Source organism: Erinaceus europaeus, chromosome 12, assembly GCF_950295315.1.
Source record: "Erinaceus europaeus chromosome 12, mEriEur2.1, whole genome shotgun sequence".
NCBI lineage: Eukaryota > Metazoa > Chordata > Mammalia > Eulipotyphla > Erinaceidae > Erinaceus > Erinaceus europaeus.
This window is the reverse complement of record NC_080173.1, coordinates 90,913,413-90,937,151: the sequence shown is the minus strand read 5'-3', so window position 1 is coordinate 90,937,151 and position 23,739 is coordinate 90,913,413. Positions and strand designations below refer to the sequence as shown.

Here is a 23,739-nt window from a genome sequence, read left to right as displayed (position 1 = left end):
AAAAACTAGGCACTTCCAAATAAAGGCAAATGGAGAGTCAGGCACACGGAACAGTAAGAGAAACATACTTTGTGAGAATTTTTTGAAAAGAAAAAAAAAGGTACAATTTGGTAATTTCTGCAAGCAGAAGTCCATGGGTCCATGTGGTACTTGCTAACCATCAACTACAGGATTTGAGTACAAATTCTGTTTGTATATTGCCTGACACAGAGATTGATGAAAATATTATCTACAGTTATTGATAACTGTACTATGACTTATTAAGTGTTCTAGACCTTGTTGATATTATGATGCTGATGAAAATCCCCAGGAAAAGAAAAAAAAATCTTGAAACTTACGTTTAGTTGAACTAAACTAACTAAAATATTCCTACCAGCTATCTACAAAATGGAGTATCCCCCAACTCTTCATCTGCACTATTCCAGCCTTTAGGTCCATGACTGTTCAACAATTTGTTTGGCTTTGTATGTTAACTCTCTTTTCAGCCACCAGGTTACAGATGCCAGCATGATGCCAACCAGAATTCCCTGGACAGACAACCCCACCAATGTGTCCTGGAGCTCAGCTTCCCCAGAGCCCCACCATACTAGGGAAAGAGAGAGACAGGCTGGGAATATGGATCGACCTGTCAATGCCCATGTTCAGCAGGGAAGCAATTACAGAAGCCAGACTTTCCACCTTCTGCATCCCACAATGACCTTGGGTCCATATTCCCCAGAGGGATAAAGAATAGGGAAGCTATCAGGGGAGGGGATGGCATACGGAGATCTGGTGGTGGGAATTGTGTGGAGTTGTACCCCTCTTATCCTATGGTTTTGTCAATGTTTCCTTTTTATGAAAAAAAAAAAAAAGATTAGGTTGTCAGAATATTCATGACATTTTTCTATGCAAAAATTCATCCTGTCTTTTTGGACAATCCAATAGATGAAATCCTTTCTCTCCTGTTTACATTTATTGTTAGATCTATATTTTTTATTTGCAGAACCTGATTTCAAAATAATGTATGTAATGTTATTTCTTCCCTGATTTCAACTTGTACACATAGTTTATTTGTGGTCTTCTTCCCAAAGATCATTAGGTAATAGTTCTCTCATTAAATCTCACTATTCTTTTAAATCCTTATTTGTAGTGGCCATAAGGGATCCAATCAATTATCTGGATGATCCTTAATTTATTGAGCTCACTTTCTATTTTTGGATATTTCACTGTGTTTCATCGTAGGAAATGATGCAGAGTACACCAACATGCATAAGATATTGCATATATAATTTTTTCTTGGAAGAAAATAGGAGAACATTATTAGATTGAAAGACGGGAACATTTTAAAATCAATGGGGGAATAATGATTTACAAGATAGTTTTTATGACACATGTATAGTTTCTCATCCTCCTATGACCAGCATCTGTACCTTCTGCCATCATTGTGCACTGAGACCTTACCCACTCTCAATTACTTCCTACCTCCCATTTAGAGCCCCTGGATCTACTGAAATAGACCACAGTCAAGTTTAATCTTGTATTTTCCTTTCTTGTTTTCTTAAGTCTCACCAATGGATGAGATCATCTGGTGTTTCTATTTCTCCTTTTGTATTATTTCAGCATGATTCCTTGGAATTCCAAGGAATGTACACACTTTTTTTAAAAATGATAGATGCAGAGAAGTCAGAGAGAGAGAGAGAGAGAGAGAGAGAGAGAGAGAGAGAGACCACAACACTAAACTTTCCTTCAATGTGGTGGAAGCCAGGTTTGAACCCAGGTAACTCACATGGCAAAAACAGTACTCTATCCAAATGAGCTCTTTTGACAACCTGGGGTGAGTAAACTTTTCATAACTCTAACGTACATTGAACACTTTCACTTTTCGAGAAAGAGAGTGAATAGCACAGCTAAGATGAAAACTCAAGTGTGATGCCTTCAACATGTTATGACTTCTTGATTTGTCTTTATGGCTAGAAGATGATGATGGCTAGAAATTATTGCTTTGTGATGGTAAAGAAACCATCTTAAGAGGACTGGCAATTTTACAGAGGCTACGAGTGCTTGGAAAATGGTGGAGCAACTATACAGGCACCTCTTGACTTGAGACTTCCCGTAGCCTTACCTTGGAGTATGTGCATATTAACCAAGTCAGTGCTGTTGGACCTGTTTCTGGCCTTGCGCTTCAGGGTGTCTTCAGTCTGTAAGACAAACAGGATGAATTCTGCCATCAGCCTCATGCAGTCAACTACCTAGTTTTAGCTCTAGAGAGTTAGACCCAATTTCTTACAAAGGGGAGAAGTAAATGAAACACGCACATATTTTTGGCACTCTATGTATTGACAAAGGAGAGGAGTATTTCATCAAAAAAGCTTGCAAACGTTTCTCCAGAAATTTTAGGATAGAGAAGGAAGATGAAGAGTTAAAAAGCACAGACTCACAGCAGGGTGATAGACTGAAAGTCCTCTAAGAGCTGGAGCAGGTGCAGAGTAATAAAAAACCCTGATGCTATAACTATGTGTAGTGAACTCAGTCTTATTTTATTTCCTCTTAAGCCAGTCACAGAATTAACTAGGGTCAGAGATAAAAAAGCAACCTAACCCAAGTTTGCCTAGTATAGCATGGCAAAATGGCTTCTATTGCTTGACTTATTTCTTAGGGCCTGTGAAAAATGTAAAGCCTGACTCAGAGCTCCACAGATGGAACATTGCTGTGGTGTCTACTGTCTTTCTCTTAGAAAAAAAATAATCCATGAGACAGTTCAGACAGTTCAGTGGTATTTTGTATACAAGACTGCAAAATACCTAGAGTTAATCCCCTTACTCTATTTTGTTCTTTCTTATTCCCCTCCCCTCCTCTCCTCTCCTCTCCTCTCCTCTCCTCTCCTCTCCTCTCCTCTCCTCTCCTCTCCTCTCCTCTCCTCTCCTCTCCTCTCCTCTCCTCTCCTCTCCTCTCTTCTCCTCTCCTCTCTTCTCCTCTCCTCTCCTCCCCTCCTTCCTCTCCTCTCCTCTCCTCTCCTCTCCTCTCCTCTCCTCTCCTCTCCTCTCCTCTCCTCTCCTCTCTTCCCCTCCTTCCTCTCCTCTCCTCTCCTCCCCTCCCCTCCCCTCCTTCATCTCCTCTCCTCTCCTCTCCTCTCCTCTCCTCTCCTCTCCTCTCCTCTCCTCTCCTCCCCTCCTTCATCTCCTCTCCCCTCCCCTCCCCTCCCCTCCCCTCCCATCCTTCTTCTCCTCTCCTCTCCCCTCCCCTTCTTTCCCCTCTCCTCCTTCTTCTCCTCTTCTCTACCCTCCCTTCCTTCTCCTCTCCTCTCCTCTCCTCTCCTCTCCTCTCCTCTCCTCTCCTCTCCTCTCCTCTCCTCTCCTCTCCTCCCCTCCTTCCTCTCCTCTCCTCTCCTCTCCTCTCCTCTCCTCTCCTCTCCTCTCCTTTCCTCTCCTCTCCTCTCCTCTCTTCCCCTCCTTCCTCTCCTCTCCTCTCCTCCCCTCCCCTCCCCTCCCCTTCTTCATCTCCTCTCCTCTCCTCTCCTCCCCTCCTTCATCTCCACTCCCCTCCCCTCCCCTCCCCTCCCATCCTTCTTCTCCTCTCCTCTCCCCTCCCCTCCCCTTCTTTCCCCTCTCCTCCTTCTTCTCCTCTTCTCTACCCTCCCTTCCTTCTCCTCTCCTCTCCTCTCCTCTCCTCTCCTCTCCTCTCCTCTCCTCTCCTCCTCTTCTTTACATTCCTTTCACCAAGGCTCTGATTTATAGAAGTGCCAGAGATAGAACCTAGATACAGCCTCTGGCACCAATATCTTTTGCACAATAACTGTGCTACCTCCCACCCCTTACCTCTTCATAAAAAAATGTAGGGGAGAGGGGGAAAAGGGTAAAGTCCAGGAGTTTCATCTAAAGGACTTAGATTTCTGTAGTTTTTATCTATTACCCAACAGACAATAATGGAATGGTTTTGTTCCTATATGCAATATAAAGATTGAAACATATGATCCTGTTAAAAAAGAGGAAGGTAGATAAAACTCTGAGGTTTAGTTTCTAAAAATCCATTTTCTCCCAAGAACAATAATTATAAAGATAAGTAAAGCAGGGGCTAGGCAGTGGTGCATCTGGTTGGGCTTACATGCACTTTGCACAAGATAACATGTTCAAGATCCTGACCTCTATCTGTGGGGATAGGGGGATACTTGATGAGCAGTGCTGCAGACCTCTCTCTCTCTCTGTCTCTCTCTCTCTGTATCTCTCTCCCTCCCCACTCAATTTCTTTCTGTTCTATGAAATCAAATTAAATAGAAATACTTACAAAAGTAAAGTAGCTTCAAACCAACTTCGATTCACTTCCCTTATTCTAATTCTCTTTGATTCCTACCACCCTTACATCGCAACAACAGCCCTTGGCACCAGGGAGACCTGATCAAAGGGTGATAGCAGAAACATCTTTTTTAAAATTTTATTTTAGAGAGCCGGGCGGTAGCGCAGCGGGTTAAACACAGGTGGTGCAAGGACCAGCTTAAGGATCCTGGTTCGAGCCCCCGGCTCCCCACCTGCAGGTGATTCGCTTCACAGGCAGTGAAGCAGGTCTGCAGGTGTCTCTCTTTCCCTCCTCTCTGTCTTCCCTTCCTCTATTCATTTCCCTCTGTCCTATCCAACAATAAGGACATCCATAACTACAACAATAAAAAAAACATTGAATAAAAAGACTTTTAAAATTTTATTTTATTACTGATTTAATAATGATCAACAAGATTGTGGAATAACAGGGATAAAATTCCATGCAATCCCCACCACCAGAGTTCCATATCCCATCCCCCTCCATTGGAAGTTTCCCTATTCTTTATCCTTCTAGGCAAATGGACCAAAGATCTGTATGGGGTGCAGAAGGTGGAAGGTTTGGCTTCTGTAATTGCTTCTCCACTAAACATGGGTGTTGACCAGTCGATCCCCCAGCCTGCAGAGATATCTTTTAAAGCAAAAAGCAAGCAATCAAACAAAAAATGTTTCAGAGTTAATGAGTTGATCCCATGTCCAGTGATCAGTTCATAATAATAGGATCCCATATCATGTGACAGCACTGTCATGGATAGGACTGTCTCAAACACAGTCACAGCATCAAGGGTTTCATTAATATGCACCTGCCTTAGCTTTTAAAAGACTTTAAATCTGTAGCCCTGCTGTGAGCCTATGTTTTTATTTTTATTTTTTAACCTCTTTATTTCTGGAAAAGCTGGTAAATTGGTTGAGTTTGTTGCTACAGAGATTCATATTTTTTGATGTCTAGTAAGTGCAGGAAGTGAAGTTTGCAAAAAAAAAAATTTTTTTTTTACTTTAGCGTAAGGACCGGCATAAGGATCCCAGTTCAAGCCCCGGCTTCCCACCTGCAGGGGAGTCGCTTCACGGGCAGTGAAGCAGGTCTGCAGGTGTCTATCTTTCTTTCCCCCTCTTTGTCTTCCCCTCCTCTCTCCATTTCTCTCTATCCTATTCAACAACGACGACATCAACAACAACAACAATAATAACTACAACAATAAAAAAAACACCAAGGGCAACAAAAGGGAATAAATCAATAAAATAAAAGATATTTAAAAAATAATAATAAAAATTTTACCTTGTCACTATCCAAATGTTTTCTTTGCTCATGGGATTCAGTTGGACTTTTCAGTGCTGAAACAGAAAGACAAAGGCATGAACGCAGGAGGGATGAGGTCCTGGTGAGCATGGCAGCAGTGTTTGCCGGTGTGATTGCTGAGCTGTGCATGGCATGGGTGTGATTGCCTTTATTAGGCCATAAGCAGTTGGAGAGAAAAGACCTGGAGGTCACCAGTCTCATGGAAGCCAACGGATATAAAGGAAGTGGAATTCAGGCCTAAAACAGGGAGAGCAGCAGAGGCAGAGTAGGCAACAGTAAGAAAAGTGGCAGAGACAGAGCATTACAAGTTCCTGAGGAGACAAAGGAGACTGAGAAAGTGGGGACAGAGTAACATTCCAATCCCAGGAGAGGCTAGACCTGAGGGAACTAAGACTACTTTTGATTTAGCTCTGTTCTTGAGAACTAAATTCTGGGTAGAGGCTGTGGTGTAGGGGAAGGGAGTCCCACATGCGGGTAAGGACTTGTTCTTTGGCTAAACTATGGGTCCAGTCAGCGGGAAATCACAGAATGAAGGCTGCTGAGTGAGAAGCACAGAATCCGACTTGGAGGACTAGATGGGGCCTTGGGAGAGAGGGAAGTATTGCTCTCATCATGAACAAAAAGAGGAAACTGAGGTTTATGGGAACTGACTTGCACAGAATCACTCTCAGCTAAGGGCCTAGGTTCTCTGAAAAACTGACTTCTTTCAAGGTTTGATTCTGAAAACATGGACAGCAAGTAGACAGGAGCCCTGGTCAGAGAACAGAAGGGCCACAAATAAACTGGATAGAACAGCTTCCCACTCATTCCAGTATCCACTTCTCTTCTGCCCTATTTCACATAAAAAGTAGAGAATCATTTAGAAAAAAGTCTACTTAAACAAACAAACAAAAAATGGGGGGGGGCTGGGTGGTAGCGCAGTGGGTTAAGCACACATGGCACAAAGTTCAAGGAACAGGGTAAGAATCCCAGTTTGAGCCCCCAGCTCCCCACCTCCCCTCCTTCACAAGCAGTGAAGCAGGTCTGCAGGTGTCCATCTTTCTCTCCTCCTCTCTGTCTTCCTCTCTTCTCTCAATTTCTCTCTGTCCTATCCAACAACAACATCTATAACAACAATAACAATAATAGCCACAACAAGGGCAACAAAATGGGAAAAATAGCCTCCAGGAGCAGTGGATTCATAACCAAGCGCACCAAGCCCTAGTGATAACCCTGGAGGCAAAAAAAAAAAAAAAAAAAAGGTTTTCCTGACCACTTCAAACAATCTCAACCAGGAACCGCAAGAATCATTTTTCACTTTAAGTAGTGAAGTGGATCAAAGGTTACAAGATTAGATTTTAAAAGTTTTCTGAATCTTATGTCTGCACAATTTCTCCCCAAAGATATCCACTCTTAATATTCGAATGCAGCACTTCAGGTATTATAATATTTTTCAAAACTTTACATGATATTAAAAGATGAATTTCTGGTCAAAAATTCATAGGTGGTTGGTGTGTGTGTGTATATGGGGGGGGGAGAGAGAGTGTGTTTATTTTTACTCTAAGTATGTGAGTGTGTGTCCCTATGCATGAGCATATGTGATGAAATGAGGGTGCTGGAGTATGTATGTGTGAGTCTGTTTATGTATGGGTCTGTATATACTTGTATGTTTATGTGTCTCTGTGTGTCTCATTTGTTCTTAAGCCAATGCTAAATTTGAGCAGTTTTCTGATGGGCTTGCTGAGCATTAAGCAGTCTTTCTAGTCTTAACAGCTGATTGGTCATTTTACCCACTATTCAGGACACTGGTTATTAGTCCTCAGGCCTCACCCAAAGGACTCATAATGTTAACCAAAGGAGCATACGGAATAGTCTTTCTCAGAAGGTTGTCATATATGAACTATAATGGACAAGCACTTTTCTCCTTAATGTAACAAGTGATTACAAGTCTCCCCTTCCTAGAGGAAAAAAAGAAGTGAGTCTCAGGGAGGACCTTTAAAGAGGTTAAGAAGAATAGCACATGTTTTCCTCAAGAAGAAGCCCTAGGGAATAATATGAATCTATCTTGAGATAGCACTTACATTCCAAACTCAATCCGTTTTAAATGGTTTTAGGATTTGGAGGAATTTATCTGGTTCTCGTATTCCTGAGGCTATTCAATCTTATTAGGGGAGCTTATTTCTTCTTCTAAGACACATTGTAATTCCTGTATCTTAGCTGGCAAGAGCCACTGTTCATCACTTCTGGTGTGAACACCTTTGTGAAGTGAGTCCTTCAGTCTAGTTCTCTGGAGTCAAGAGTGTAAAGGTTTTCCAATACTTTATAACAATGGGTGGGAGAAGGTAATTTTATGTATCAAAATTGGAAATTAAAAAGGTCTATACACTGCATTTTATTTCACAGTATTCACCTTAGGGCACGGACTTGAGTTAATTCTGTGGAAAACTTATCCTACCATGACCCTGTAGATGACGTTTGTCATTTCTAGGACTCCAGAGAATGTGATTTTAGTCACTTGCCTCAAGGGCCAGCAATACCATAATGCAGTCCTCTCCCCCAACCCTTTGAAAATACATACAGAACCTCTTTAACTGCCAGCCTTGGGAGTATCAAATGGCAATAGTTGTATTTAAGGACATTGACATTTAAAACTGAAAAGAGGAATTTGGGATTCTAAATTAAAAAAAAATAAACCAATATGTTTTAAAATTAAAATATGATTGTCAGTTCAGCCAGCCACGCATTTAACTCATTTCGCCCTGAAGGAAGATTAATCGCTTCTCACCAGGGAATTCATGTTCTCGCCTCAAAAGTTTAGTTACGGACTATTCCTATTTCAGTCCCTGCAGTTCTAGCTAATTTGGGTCAGCTGTGTGTATAAACATTTGCTTACTTGGGACTTAGAAAAAGATCTTGAGATAAGAATAGGCCTCCTGCAGTCCTTTCTCTCAATTCAAACCGGGGGGTTCTATTGGGTTCTTATAAAAAGGAGAAATCACTGTAGAAAAGCCTGGGTCTCCAGCAGAGACTGAGGGCTTGGTGTTGGTGGCAGTTGTCAGCAATGGTGGGATTGAGTCTGTGGTAGCACTTTCTTTCATGGAATCACTAACTACCCGACTTGAAGGGAGGACAGTGGCTTCAGGATGGAGAAATAAAGGCAACAACTAGAGCAGTGATTCTCAAAGTGCCTTCTGGACCGGTGGTCTTACTTGGGAGGGTGTCAGATATTCTCATTCTTGGGTCCCACTCCAGAATTGCAGAATTCAAAGATTTGGGGGAGGGATGCCAGGAATGTGCATTTCAATGAATCAGTCATTAATTTCTGATGCACATGAAGTTTGGAAGGCCAGTGGGACTTAAGCAAGGACTCTGAGGAATATAGAAAGGTTAATAAAAGGGAGTTAGGTGGTAGCACAGCGGGTTAAGCGCACGTGGTGCAAAGCACAACGACCCGGGTAAGGATTCCGGTTTGAGCCCCAGGTGCCCCACCTGCAGGGGAGTCGCTTCATGGGTGGTGAAGCAGGTCTGCAGGTGTCTAACTTTCTCCCTCTCTGTCTTTCCCTCCTCTCTCCATTTCTCTCTGTTCTATCCAACAATGACAACAATATCAACAATAGTAACTACAACAATAAAATGAGGGCAACAAAAGGGATTAAGTAAATATTTTTTTTAAAAAAAGAAAGGTTAAAAAGGAGAAGAAAAAGTTTATCTTTAGGACTGGTTTTCAGAACTTTAAGAAAGTGAAGAATAATGGTATGTTGCCCAAAGAAAAACTATTTCAACTCATGTAATTGTTACTTCTCATTGTTGCTGCTTCCATCTTGATAACTTGGTTTGGGAATGGTTATTCTTGTCAAAAAGAAATGGTTGGAAGTTTGCCATCGATTTATAAAGACAGAGGTGTATGCTTTGAAAATGAATATGTGCAGGGTTATTTGGGTTGAAGACAAAATGTTTTCCAACATGAGATTCATGGCAGTCATGAATATAATTAAAGAAGCCTTGGGTGACTATAAAAATTTGGAAACCATCCACCTGGGCTCTCTATCTTTGCTTTGCCATCTGTTTTGTGTATAACCTTGAACAAATCTGATAGTCTTTCTGTGTTCTCATCTCCCCACTTAAAGATGGGTTTACCAAAGCCTTTCCTTCTTTTTCCTTGCTTTTTTATTTTTTAGAATTTTTTAAATTAATTTACTTTTTATTGTTGTTGTAGTTATTGTTGTTGATGTCGTCACTGTTAGGACGGAGAGAAATGGAGAGAGGAGGGGAAGACAGAGAGGGGGAGAGAAAGACAGACACCTGCAGACCTGCTTCACTGCCTGTGAAGTGACACCCCTGCAAGTGGGGAACCGGGGCTCAAACCGGGATCCTTATGCTGGTACTTGTGCTTTGCTTTGCACGTGCGCTTAACCCGCTGCACTTCTGCCGACTCCCTTTCCCTGCTTTCAAAGACAAATTGGATCGTGACTATTTTTCTTTCAAGCAAATGGGACACAAGCCACGTGTAACTGATAACACCTGCAAAATGATGTTCTATTTAAGTTGGTAATAAGTTGCTTGTTCAGCACCCAAATGATAGACTTGGGGCTTGGTGAATAATAGTTTTTTTCCCCCTACTGGAATATTTTAATATTAAAATTCTAGCTTGTACACTGGAGACTTCAATGCAACATCTCTGAATACTTTGCAATTTTTCGGAAGAAGACTGCAAAGACAAGTTCTAAGTATGCTTGTAAGCACTGGTTTATGGGTTTATATGGACCAGAGAGATAGGGATTTGGAGGAAAAAGAAAACACAGGAAAAAGAAATTGGAGGGGAAAGGAGGGAAAATGATAGTAAGATTGCTGGCAGAAATAAGCTTGGCTTGAAATTCAGGATATCCTTTTCTATCTCTGAATTTGAGAATTTAGAAGTAAGGAGAAAAGTGGACAGATTAAAACCCTTGTGCTGCGCGTTTCGCTCAAACAGCCAACAGTGTGTGATAAGGTGCTGTAGGGAGAAGCCAAGTCAGATGAATGCACTGACAAGAGCAAGACAGACTTTGCCCAGTCAACTTCTCCAAACTATCATGAAGCTGCATGTGGTGTGGGAACAGGAATTGCCTCAGTCTTTCTTCTTGCTATTCAGATGTATCACAGAATTCAGGAATTTACCAAGGCTTTGCAGTAAGTATGTGGTTGCTGTGGCTTGGATTAGTCTGCAAAACAAATAAAGGCAGCACCGTTCATAGACAGCTCATTGTCATCTTTAAAATCATTCACATTGATCAGACCATGGAACCCAGCTGCCCAGACATTTATTTCAATCTGGCCAGTTGTCGCTTCCAGCCCCCCCCCACCCCTTGAATTTCTAGGGAAGAACCACATCCTCTCTGAGCCCTTGGTCCTCTTAAAATTTCTCTAATCTCATCTCTTATTCACAGAAAATACAGATTCTTTCTTCTGTCCTTTGAATACATATATTTAACAGCAGAGGGAAAGAGAAGGAAAAAGCAGAAAAATTCTTTTCCCTTCTATCCTTCCAAATACCCACTCCCATGTCACCATATGGCATTGTCCAGCACTGGGTAGAAGTACTGGTGAATTGAGGCTCTTATCAGAGTGTTAACACTTTGACAGAAACTTCATCTCTGAGTTCCCTAGTGTACAGGGTCTTCTTCACAGCAGCAGAGCAAAATAAATACTTGAATTATGATTAAGATTGTTTTGACACACTGAATTCACGTAACTGATCATCTTTCTACAGTAAGACTTAGGAAATGGGGGTACAATGGTGTCATTTAAGATTTGACCTATGAGAGTAGGAAAATAATTGTAAGGGAGAAAAATATGCAGGAGATATTTCTTGGATTGCTAGATTGAAGCCCCAAAGTTCTTTGACAGTCTGGGAGCTTGAGTTTGTTCTACAGCCATGAGAAAATAGAGAAGCTTGCATCCTTTTTGATTTTTTTTTATATTTTGTTAGTGAACTAATAATATTGGTTTACCAATTATGAGATCACTGGAGTGTAATTCTATACCATTCCTACCACCAGAACTCCGTGTCCCTAGTTCTCTCCATTGGAAATTGTAGTAGTTGTCTTAAGGTCACAGATATGGTTGACTATTATCTATCTATCTATCTATCTATCTATCTATCTATCTATCTATCTATCTATCTATATCTATACTTGGCCATTTTTCCTGCCTTCTATTCCTTTCTATGTCATGCCTACACCTATTGCTACTTCCAAATGTCTTTCCTTTTTTCTTTTTCTTCCTCAGGTCTTGGAGTCCTGAAAGAGTTGGGATTAAAAGAACCCTATTCATCTTCTCCTAACATTTCTCCCCCTCTGGGAGTATGGACCAAAATTCCTTATAGAATGCAGAAGGTAGGAATTCTGGGAGAAGCTTGCATCCTTAAGCTATTTCCTCTGAACTCTAGTTGGTGGGGTGAAGTGGGCAATTTGAACTCACCATTTTGTGATGTGGATACAGGATCTAGTGGAAATAAATTCATGATGTTTGGAGAAAAGTCCAAACATTAAACCCACTTAAATTTTTTTATTAGTTAAACTCACTTTTAAAGTTGACAGATAACATTACATTAGTTTCAGGTATACAACAAATTTGATATTTATAGGCTACAAAAGGATCCAAACAATAAAGTCTTGTATATCAAATAAAAACTAGTATATCAAAGTTGATTTTGAGTGGTTGTTTCACTAGGATTTCACTTTGAAAGTGTAAGTTCCACCAGTGATATTACAAATTTAGAAGCAAACTTAGAATCTGGTCTATGTTCAAGTTCCTGATCCGAAAACACTTTTCCCACATTTAAAATTATTTTTGGAAGTCTATCTTGGCCTCAGAAATCTCCCTTCTGCCCCCATCCCACTTTTTCTTTTGTACTAAAATAAAGGGTGAAAATCCTAAACCCATAATGGAGACATGTAAGAAATAAGTGGACTGGGGAAAGAGCATAATGGTTAGGCAAAAAACTTTCACGCCTAAAGCTCTGAGGTTCCAGGTTCAATTCTGAGTATCACCATAAGCCATAGTTGGGAGTCTGTCTCTCTCTTTCTCTCTATTTCTCTCCTTAACAGTTCTCTCTCGTTAAAATACAATAATAAAAAACATTAAAAAACTGAATAGAGGTCAGGTAACGCCACACCCAGTAGAGCACACGTTACTCTTCCCAAGAGTCCTGGTTTGAGTGCCTAGTCCCTACCTGCAGGGAAGGAAAGTTCAGGGCCAGTGAAGCAGGTCTGTATCTCTCTCTCTCTCTTTGTCTTCCCCATGTCTAGCTCTCTCTTTTTTCTACCCCCCCCCAAAAAAAAGGAAAAAAGAGAGAGAAAAAGAAAGCCATCAGAAATGGTGGAATTATTACTAAGTGCCCCTGATAAGCCTGATAGTAAAAAAAAAAAAAAAAAAAAGATAGAGAAAGGAAGGAAGAAGAGAAATAATATGTAAAAGATAATCTATCAATGATTATTGTGATTATTATACCCCTCAAAACCCAGGGGGTTCATGCCCAAGAGAGAGGAAGGAAGGATCTCACAACCCAACTAAAAATTATACATAACTTAGTGCATTGGAATTGGTGGTGGAGAAACCTTATAATTTGTCCATCACCTTGGTGTACAGTTGAAGTGAGATGCATCATACAATTAACTAAATGATTTTTTTTTCCTTCCAGTCTTAGTCATGGTGAGGCGTAGAATCTGATGGTACTCACTACAGCTATTGTCCTAACCTTGGCATTCCATCTCTCTCTCTCCCTCTACCTCTCCCTCTCCCTCTCCCTCCCTCTCTCTCTCTCTCTCTCTCTCACACACACACACACACACACACAGACACACTTTATGTTTCCAAATTTCAGCTGAATATTTTATGTCATAAAATGGTTTTTGATAAAAAGGGAAGTGCTTTTAAAACTTAATTTATTCCTTCTGAATACTTGAGAAAAGAACCCCATGCAAGGATCAGAAGACACAGGTCTTGGCTTCAGTTTTGCCACAATAGGGCAGGATAATATTTATTTATTTGCAAAGGTAGTATTTGTTTTTTCTTTGGCATGTACAGGGATTTGAGAATTGCCCTAAAAAAAAAAAACCACCAATCAAAAAAAAAAAACCCCTCAAAACTAATTCTGTTAAATGAATAGCAAGTAGCATTTCTATTGACCAGTTAAAAATAATTGTGCCATACAATAACAACAACAACAACAACAATAATGATGATGATGATGCTATAAGGAGAATTAACAATGTACTAGGTCATCAGCCTTTAGTTTTGGCATTTGATCTTAAGTTTTAAAATCTAGGGGAAGACTGGAATTGCTTAAAATTTTATGGATATAGTAAGATTTTGCTAATTTTCACATCTATGGGTTTAAATCCCAACAATTCAAATTTGCAGAACACTAGACCACTTTGGGACCTTGTTTTCTGATGTATGAAAAATCTAGACCTCCTCAACTTCAGTTTGATGAGTTAAAAACAATCAGAGCAAGGGGTTTTTAAACTATTCTGAAGAGATTCAGAATTCTGAAGAAGTTAGTGGATCGACCTGCCAATGCCCATGTCCAGCAGAGAAGCAATTACAGAAGCCAGACCTTCCATCTTCTGCACCCTGTAATGATCTGGATCCATGCACCCAGAGGGATAAAGAATAGGAAAGTTTCCAATGGAGGGGATGGGATACAGAACTCTGGTGGTGGGAATTGTGTGGCATTGTACCCCTCTTATCCTATGGTCTTGTTGATCATTACTAAATCAATAAAAAAAGAGGTTTAGTTGAGGAAATTTACAAAAGACAAGTGGAGCCCAGTGAATGAGAAGAGAGAGGTCCAACTCTGTTTCTGCCAATATCTATGTAAACAATATAAGGTATCTTTAAGAATAAAAAGTAAAAAAAAAATCCTGTAACTGGGTTATTTCTAACGAATAATTATTCCAACTTCTATTCTTTTTTTTTTTTCCCTTACCAGGTTTGTCTCTGGGTCTCTGTGCCTGCACGGCAAATGCATTACTTCTGGTGGCCATTTTTTTTCTTTTTTCTTTTTTCTTTTTCTTTTTTTTTATTTGATAGGACAGAGAGAAAGTGAGAAGGGAGTGGGAGGTAGAGAAAGAAAGAGAAAGACACTCACAGTCCTGCTTCACCTTTCATGAGGTGTCCCCTCTGCAGATGGAGAACAGGGACTGGAACCCAGGCCCTGGTGCTTGGTAATCTGTGCTCTCAACTGGGTACAATACTACCAAGTCCCCTCTACCCTCTATTCTATCATTTACCCCCCCCCTTCCTTTTTACTATTTCCTTCAATTTCAAAAAAGCCAAGTAGCAGAGTGAATAACTTAAAGTCCTCTTTGGAAGTTAACAAGTTCTGCCTTGAACTGTATTTGTGTGTGTTTCTAGTCACCTCTCCCTGTTAAAATATTGAGTCTTTTGAAAGGCTCGTCTTCCTCATTGTTGTTTCTGCAGCGCCTGGCACATTTTCCTGCACACTGTCTGGTGTGGTTTATAACAGAATGGATTGGATGGAGAAGACCACAATAATATTCTTTTCTTCTTGTTGTTGTCAACAACAAGACAACAAATAACCCCATCCAAAAATGGGGGGAGGAATTGGACAGAATATTCACCACAGAAGAGATCCAAAAGGCCGAGAAACACATGAAAAAATGCTCCAAGTCTCTGATTGTCAGAGAAATGCAAATCAAGACAACAATGAGATATCACTTCACTCCTGTGAGAATGTCATACATCAGAAAAGGTGTATGCTGGAAAAAAAAAAGCAAATGCTGGAGAGGGTGTGGGGTCAAAGGAACCCTCCTGCACTGCTGGTGGGAATGTCAATTGGTCCAACCTCTGTGGAGAACAGTCTGGAGAACTCTCAGAAGGCTAGAAATGGACCTACCCTATGACCCTGCAATTCCCCTCCTGGGGATATATCCTAAGGAACCCAACACACCCATCCAAAAAGATCTGTGTACACATATGTTCTTGGCAGCACAATTTGTAATAGCCAAAACCTGGAAGCAACCCAGGTGTCCAACAACAGATGAGTGGCTGAGCAAGTTGTGGTATATATACACAATGGAATACTACTCAGCTGTAAAAAATGGTGACTTCACCGTTTTCAGCCGATCTTGGATGGACCTTGAAAAAATCATGTTGAGTGAAATAAGTCAGAAACAGAAGGATGAATACGGGATGATCTCACTCTCAGGCCGAAGTTGAAAAACAAGATTAGAAAAGAAAACACAAGTCGAACCTGAAATGGAATTGGAGTATTACACCAAAGTAAAAGACTCTGGGGTGGGTGGGTGGGTGGGGAGAATACAGGTCCATGAAAAATGATGAATGAAATAGTGGGGGTTGTATTGCTAAATGGGAATCTGGGGAATGTTATGCATGTAAAAAAAAAAAAAGAAGTAGAAACGCAAAGCAGAAATTAACAAAAAAAAAATATTCTTTTCTTCTTCCTATCAGTTGCATTTACATACCTACCTTTATGTTCAGGTGTGCGTCTTTGAACTTTATTTAGACTGCCTGCTTATTTTTAATTTGATTTTATATATTAGAGACAAATTGAGAGTGAACAAGAGTGAAGGCAGATAGTATAATAGTCATGCAAAAATATTCTCTTGCCTGAGGCTCCCAAGTCCCAAGATCAATCCCCCATACCTAAGCCAGAGCTGAGCAGAACTCTAGTAGAGACAGAGAGAGACAGACAGAGACAGAGACAGAGAGAGAGAGAGAGAAAGAGAGAGAGAGAGAGAGAATGCAGACCTGCTTTACCACTTGTGAAAATTCAGTGCTGCAGATGGGGGCTAGGGGCTTGAACCCAGGTGTTTGAGCATTGCAGCATGGGCACTTAACCAGGTGCACCCTACCCGGTCCTTAGAATACCTGTTTAATCTCTTTCTGGGCTAAAAAAAGAATATAGTATCTCTTTAATCTATTAGCAAGTGGATAAATTTATTTGTTATCTCATCTTCTGATAAGCGCTAAGTAATAAAGTTCTATCCTGGCTGGACCTGTAATCATATGTTTGCTCTAGTCTTACTGTGGCAGAAATCACGTCCATGGGCAGTCCAATTGAGAAGTGGCTATGAGCTAGAAAAACTGATGGTGTTTAATTACGCTGTATCACTTTGCTGAACTAAAAGAAAAGAATAATTTATTTTTTACTCAGATGACTTTAATCCAAAATTATCTTTATGACAAAGTGAACTATGGGTGTGAAAATTCTGTCAAACCGTATTTCATCAGTATGTACACTACTTGATTCTGGAAAGCTACAGAAAAAAACATTAGATCTCTAACAAGTCCTACTACACAAATGGACATTTGATTTATACAGTTTACATAGAAGTGTTTTTAAGAAATATATCATTGGGATAATTCCTATATCTATCTGGTGTTTTTACTGAGTCCCAGGCAAAAATTAATAAAGCCATGGGCCTCTTGGAATATACCTAAAATAGACCTACTAGCTTTTTCCAAAATGGAGACTCCCGATCTCATCTGCTATATTCTTGCCTTCAGGTTCCTGATTATTAAACAATTTATTCTGCTTTATATTTTAATGCTTTTTCAGCCACCAAGTTGCAGAGGCTACCATGACGCCAACTTGACTTCCCTAGGCAGACGATCTCACCAGTATGTCCAGGAACCCCACCTCCCTAGAGCCCTGCCCCACTAGGGAAAGACAGAAACAGGTTGGGGGTATGGATCAACCTACCAACGCCCATGTCCAGCAGAGAAGCAATTACAGAATCCAGACCTTCTACCTTCTGCACCCCATAGTGATCCTGGGTCCATGCTCCCAGAGAGATAAAGAATAGGAATGCTTCCAATGGGGGGTGGGGACGGTGACATACAGAGTCTAGTGGTAAGAATTGTGTGGAATGGTGCCACTCTTATCCTATGGTCTTGTCAATATTTCATTGGTGCTTTTACTGAGTCCCAGGAATTGAGCTTCATTCACCTCAAGAATAAATTTATTGTTTTGCAAATGTAAGACATGACTTGAAAGTATTTAAACACATACTGAACTTCAAATCAGTCGTATACAGTTCGACTGACAGGAAGGTCTTGGATCTGTCTACTTAGTTTGCTTTTCCAGAATTCAATTAAAGAAACACCATTGTGGGGGAGCTGGGTGGTGGTACACCTGCTGGAGGGCACATGCTACAATGCACAAGGACCTAGGTTCAAGCCCCCAGTCCCTATCTGAAAGGGGAAAGCTTCTCAAGTGGTGAAGCAATGTTGCCTGTGCCTCTGTCTCTCTTCCTCTCTATCTCCTCCTTCTTCTTGATTTCTGGTTGTCTCTACCTAATAAATCAATAAAGATTAAAAGAAAGAAAGAAAGGAAGGAAGGAAGGAAGAAAGGAAGGAAGGAAGAAAGAAGGAAAGAAAGAAAGAAAAAAAGAAAGAAAGAAAGAAAGAAAGAAAGAAAGAAAGAAAGAAAGAAAGAAAAGAAACACCAGTGTGGGGACAGCTTATTTCAACTGCTCAAATAGATGCACTTATCATATATTCAAGAGCAGCAGTGGTAATAGATTGTGGTCACCTGGAAGATTTATTGGATTCACACTCACTCACAATCCACTCTTAGTGAATAATTCTTCCAGACAGTGATTATAAAGGTTAGCCTCTAAGTATGAAGAACATGATTAAAAAAAAAAAAAGACTAGCCTGCTCAACTTGCAGTGACTTTCTACTCAAAGGTTCTGAACTCTGCAGACCTTTAGTTTCTCCTCTGAGTCTTGTACCTTGGCAGGCAGGCCGGCTAAGGTGAGACAGGAAACACTAAGATTCATTTCTTTGGTGTCCCCCAGCAGCTGTAATACTGCTCACAGAAACGTTTAAGTGTCCAGGTGTACTGTATATTCTGCCCTTATTACATCTTTAAAAAAAGATAGTTTAGGAGTTGGGCGGTAGTGCAGTGGGTTAAGCGCACTTGGCGCAAAGCGCAAGGACTGGCCTAAGGATCCCAGTTCGAGCCCCCCCCCCAGCTCCCCACAAGCAGAGGAGTCCCTTCACAGGTGGTGAAGCAGGTCTGCAGGTCTCTATCTTTCTCTACCCCTCTCTGTCTTCCCCTTCTCTCTCCACTTTTCTCTGTGTCCTATCCAACAACAACGACATCAGTAACAACAACAATAATAACTACAGCAATAAAACAAGGGCAAAAGGGAATAAATAAATATTAAAAAAAGATGGTTTCACTGAAAACTCAACTGCTGTTTACTGTTTATAGAATTTAAGCATATTAAGCATCTACTTTTGGATTACAGAAAAAGAAGTGGGGGAAAAATCCTTCACTTAATATTTATTAAACCTTGGATCATGTGGCTACAATATTACTAACAGCAAGATATTTTATCAAGAACAAATGTCTGCTTGCTATTGGATTATGGATTTTGACTTCTGAATCTTACTGGGAAAGGAAGCTAAGTAGAATGGCATAAAGGTGCTTAAACTGTTAATGCCTTCTTTACCTAGGACATTCTTTACCTAGGCCTTCTTTACCTTTCCTCTATTTCTTAAAATGATAAAGTTATCTTTTATTGATAAAATGGCAGAAAACTTCGAATATATCTTCCTAAACAGAATTTGACTCAGATAATGGCCAGTAGTTCAATATTATAGCATGCATGTTAAGATGGCATAGCTGTTCAATCTTTCACAGAGGTAATGTTTAACCATACTGAATAAATCGTGAGTTCAAATGTCCTGGCAGAAGTGAAACTGAGGCAGTGAGAAAACATGGTGTGCCCGCTGATTCCAGAGAGACTATTGATGATATCCAATTCTGAGAGCCAGTGAGGGTGAGGGTTGCCCATAGTGAATTGTGTTTACCTTAAAGGAAAATGCAACAACCTGTAAAGAAACCCTTGGAGTTGAATAGAATCTGGGATCAAACATCCAACATCTAGGATTCCTCTTGATAGATAGAGTCAATCAGGAGTTGGGAGATGAATGACCAGTGCTCTGAAGTGTTTTCCAGTCTCCCACTTTTCCCTCTCCCGCTAATCATTGCCTTTTGCAATCTATCAGTCAATAAGAGCCCAATACTCACGGGGTATTATGCCTTGGTTAGCCAGCTGTTCTTGGGTTCTTCTTTGTTGAAGTCGTAACTGCAAAACTTAGAAAAGGAAGTGTTAGTTTGTGAGATGCACTAGATATAATCACCATCGCTTATTCTGCATCATACTCTTTTTTTTTCCCCCTGCAAAATGCTTCTCATTTTATTTTTAGTACACTTCTGAGAGTGTGAGACATTTTCTTTATTTTTACTGTAAATGTAGAGAAGAAGAACGAGAGGGGCTCAGAGGGGTTTGGAGGTTTTTAGCAAGCAGATGACAAACTGGGATTAGGACTCTTGCCTCATTTGTGAAGTGCGTTATTTTCATAGTATCATGCTCTGACTCTTCTATTCACAGAAGTCATAGATGATTTTTTTTCTAACTTTATTTGGTCTGTTAAGTACCATCATCTATTTGGAATACATTTTCCTCTAAAGAATCTGGTCTTCAAGAGCTCTTTTAATCTCTTGAAACTATACCTTTCTCTGTAATTTCCAAAATCATCATCATCATCATCATCACCATCTTGTATCTTTACCAGTAGGCTAACTTTTTGAAGTACACCAGAATAACTATACCAAATTTATATTTTTCACAAAGATATTTTATATAGTATCTTACAGTGGTTTCTTTTTAAAAAATATTTTATTTATAGAGAGACAGATATGTAGAAGTAGAGATAGATAGACAGAAAGGAACCAAAACACCAATCTAGCATATGCTATGCCTGAGATTAAATTCAGGACATTTCAAGCCCGAAACTTTATCTGCTCTGCCAGGATGCTCTACCATAGTTTCTTAGGATATGAAGGCCTTTGCACTACAGAAATTCTCTTCTTCACATAACATCTCTTCTCCAATCCAGTTTCATCTCTCCCTGTGCCCAACGCCAACCACTTTGTTTCACATTCTTTGACGTTGATCATGATGTGTCCTAGATGTGAAATGTGATGTATGCTTTGAGGCTTAGGGTATAATTTTAATCTATTCCAAATAACTGGCAAACTACATACAACTACAGTTTACTAGGGAACTTTCTTTGCTAACTGATTTGTAATATTATCTCAATAACATTAAAATTCTAGTACATGCTGAAGTCTATCTTTAGAGGTTAATTTCTACTTTATACTTCCTATGTCTATATTTTTTAGCAGAAAAACTATTGCTTTTCTATTTTAAGATGGCAGACTCAGTACAGACTTGACACGAGAAATTACAGAAATGATAGTTTAAAAAATCAATGCCTGCAATTGAAAATTGACAGAATTCTTCAGTGATTGGAACTATGAGTAATCTAAGAGGTAGAAAAAAATGGTATGGGATTGGATATTGGAAAACTAAGCTACATCTCAACATATATGAGTGCTTGCAAAGCTCATCAAGAATCCTTCATATTGGAACTTGACATGATACTGGAACCTGATGGTATAAGGTGAAATCAGTCATTTCTCTCTGTCTCTATGCAATAATAAATAAATATCTTTGAAACAAATAAAATAAAATAAAGCAAAAAAGACATCTCACACTCATTATGATGACTACGATAAAAACTCAGAAAACAGCCAGGACTGAAGAAATCAGATTCCTCCTATAATGCTGGTGGGAACGTCAAATGTGGGAGACATTAAGGGATTTCCTCAGAAAATTAAATATGGCAGACAAGAAGGGATTTCCTCAGAAAATTAAAGATGGAACTATGGTATGATCCAGCAATCTCACTTCTTTTGAGCATATATCCAAAAACAATTTGGATGCTAAGAATTTGTAAAGATGTTTCTAGACTCATCATCCACAGCAACCTCATTCACAATAACCAAGAGGTAGAAGTAACTCATGTGTCCATCAGTGGGTGAATCCAGGAACAAATTATGACAAAACTTCCAAGAAAACATTAGCCTTAAGAAGGAAGGAAATTCTTTAAAAAAATTTTTTTTATTTATTTATGAGAAAGATAGGAGGAGAGAGAAAGAACCAGACATCACTCTGGCACATGTGCTGCTGGGGATCGAACTCACTTGGGACCTCATGCTTGAGAGTCCAAAGCTTTATCACTGCACCTCCTCCTGGACTACAGGAAGGAAATTCTGACAAATAATAGACATAGATAAAACTTGAGGGTCTAGGGGCCAGGTGGTAGAGCACACACTTTACTAATTGTGGGGAAAGTGGGGAAACAGTGCTTCAGCTGTCTCTCTTTTTCTATCCCTCCTCAATTTATCTCTTTTTCTATCAAATATGAGGAAAGGAAAAAAAAAAAAAGGTAAAAAGAGGGCCTAGGTCTTAACTGGGCCACCAGGTTCCAGATGCTACCATGATGCCAACCAGACTTCCCTGGGCAGATGACCCCACTTTCTCAGAGCCCTGCCCCACTAGGGCAAAAGAGAGACAGGCTGGGAGGATACATAGACTTGTCAACGCCCATGTTCAGCGGGGAAGCAATTACAGAAGTCAAACCTTCCACCTTCTGCATCCCATAATGACCTTGGATCCATACTCCAAGAGGGTTAAAGAATAAGAAAGCTATCAAGGGAGGGGACAGGATACAGAGTTCTGGTGGTGGGAATTATACCCCTCTTATCCTATGGTCTTGTCAGTGTTTCCACTTTATAAATAAAATACATTAAAATTAATAATAATAATAACTTGTACTATAATTGGAACATCATGATGGAAGAGGGCCTACTTAGACAGTTATGTGGAAAACTGAGAAATGTTACATGTGTACAAACTACTATATATTACAGTCAAATGTAAACCATTCATCCTCCTAATAAAGAAAAAATGTCTTAAAAAAAAAAAACCCTTGTAGTATATACACACAATAAAATGCTACTTAGTTGTTAAAATGATGAAGTCCACTTATTCACTTTATCTTAGATGGAGCTTGAAAGAATCATATTAAGTTAGGTAAGACAAAAAAGAGAAGGACAAATACCGAATGTTCTCACTTAATAGATGAAACTTAAGAAGGGGAGAAAGGGAAAACACAAGTGAAACTTAAACTGGGTGTGATATATTGTACCAACGGAATTAACTCTAGGGAAGAGTGTGAGAGGGTATTGGGTTCTAATTTATAAGACTAGAAAAGAACCGAAACTGGGAGTGAGAGTGTTTTTGATGAGTGCTAATGATGGAGAGATGAGAAAAATGTACCTCTGTGTTAACAACTGGATTGTAATCCATTAATTCTCCCCAAGAAAATAATACAAATAAATTAGATACGTATTTAATAAATATCTTAATCTCAGTTTCCTAGTTTCTCAGAAGAGATTGGTCATGGTAAGACTATTCAAATATTGTGAGCAATATTTGTTACTTATTAAATACTTTGTTATTTATTAAAAACGTCTTGAGACCTTCAAAAAAAAAAAGATAAAAAAAAAAGTGTATAGGCAGCAGTGGATTTGTCATGCAGAAAACAAACCCCAGATGTAACCCTGGTGAAAACTGAAGAAAAAAAAGCAAATCAAACAACAACAGAAAACAACTTGAGGACAAATGGTTAAGTGAAGTGAACAGTCACAAAACAACAAATATTATTTAATTCTGTCTGTGTAATGGTCTAGAGTAGTCAAATGTATAGAGATTGAGAATAGGTATGTGATGTATAGGGATGGGGGTCAGAAGTCATTGCTTAATGGATTTAAAATGTTGATTTTTAAAAGATGAAATATCTGAAGACGCTGCTGTTGTTTTCACAGCGTGAATTTATTTACACTGGATTGCATATTTAAAAGAGGCAATATGGTGGCTTGGGAGGGTGTTCAGCAGTATGACAGAGGAATTTCATGCACGAGACCCAGGACTGATTGCCAGCACCGCATCTGCCAGAGAAGAATTTTAGTATCTCACTCATGAAACAAACAGATGAATCTTCCAAAGGAGATAATAAAACTTAAGAAGACAAGTGTGTATTTTACAACAGTTAGAAAATAATAAAGAAAGAAAGAAAGAGAGAGAGAAAGGAAGAAAGAGAGAAAGGAAGAAAGAAGGAAAGAAGGAAAGAAAGAAAGAAAGAAAGAAAGAAAGAAAGAAAGAAAGAAAGAAAGAAAGAAAGAAAGGGAGAGAGAGAGAGAGAGAAAGAAATAAACCAAAAGGG

At 39.7% G+C, this 23,739-nt stretch overlaps 1 protein-coding gene across 6 annotated transcripts in view; it reads right to left on the bottom strand.

The window, feature by feature from the left end:
• The window catches only part of MYOCD (myocardin), a 134,018-nt gene that overhangs the window by 67,535 nt on the left and 42,744 nt on the right, over window positions 1–23,739 (bottom strand). For 2 of the 6 annotated variants that reach the window (XM_060204443.1, XM_060204440.1), the window contains exons 2-4: window positions 19,634–19,699; window positions 5,563–5,618; window positions 2,102–2,177 (exon numbers count right to left, since the gene is read on the bottom strand). In XM_060204443.1, the coding sequence (XP_060060426.1) occupies window positions 2,102–2,177; window positions 5,563–5,618; window positions 19,634–19,699 (198 nt within the window). Of the gene's footprint in view, window positions 1–2,101; window positions 2,178–5,562; window positions 5,619–10,591; window positions 10,764–19,633; window positions 19,700–23,739 lie in introns of those variants that run through there. The other 4 variants (XM_060204445.1, XM_060204444.1, XM_060204441.1 and 1 more) reach the window with 4 other exon arrangements.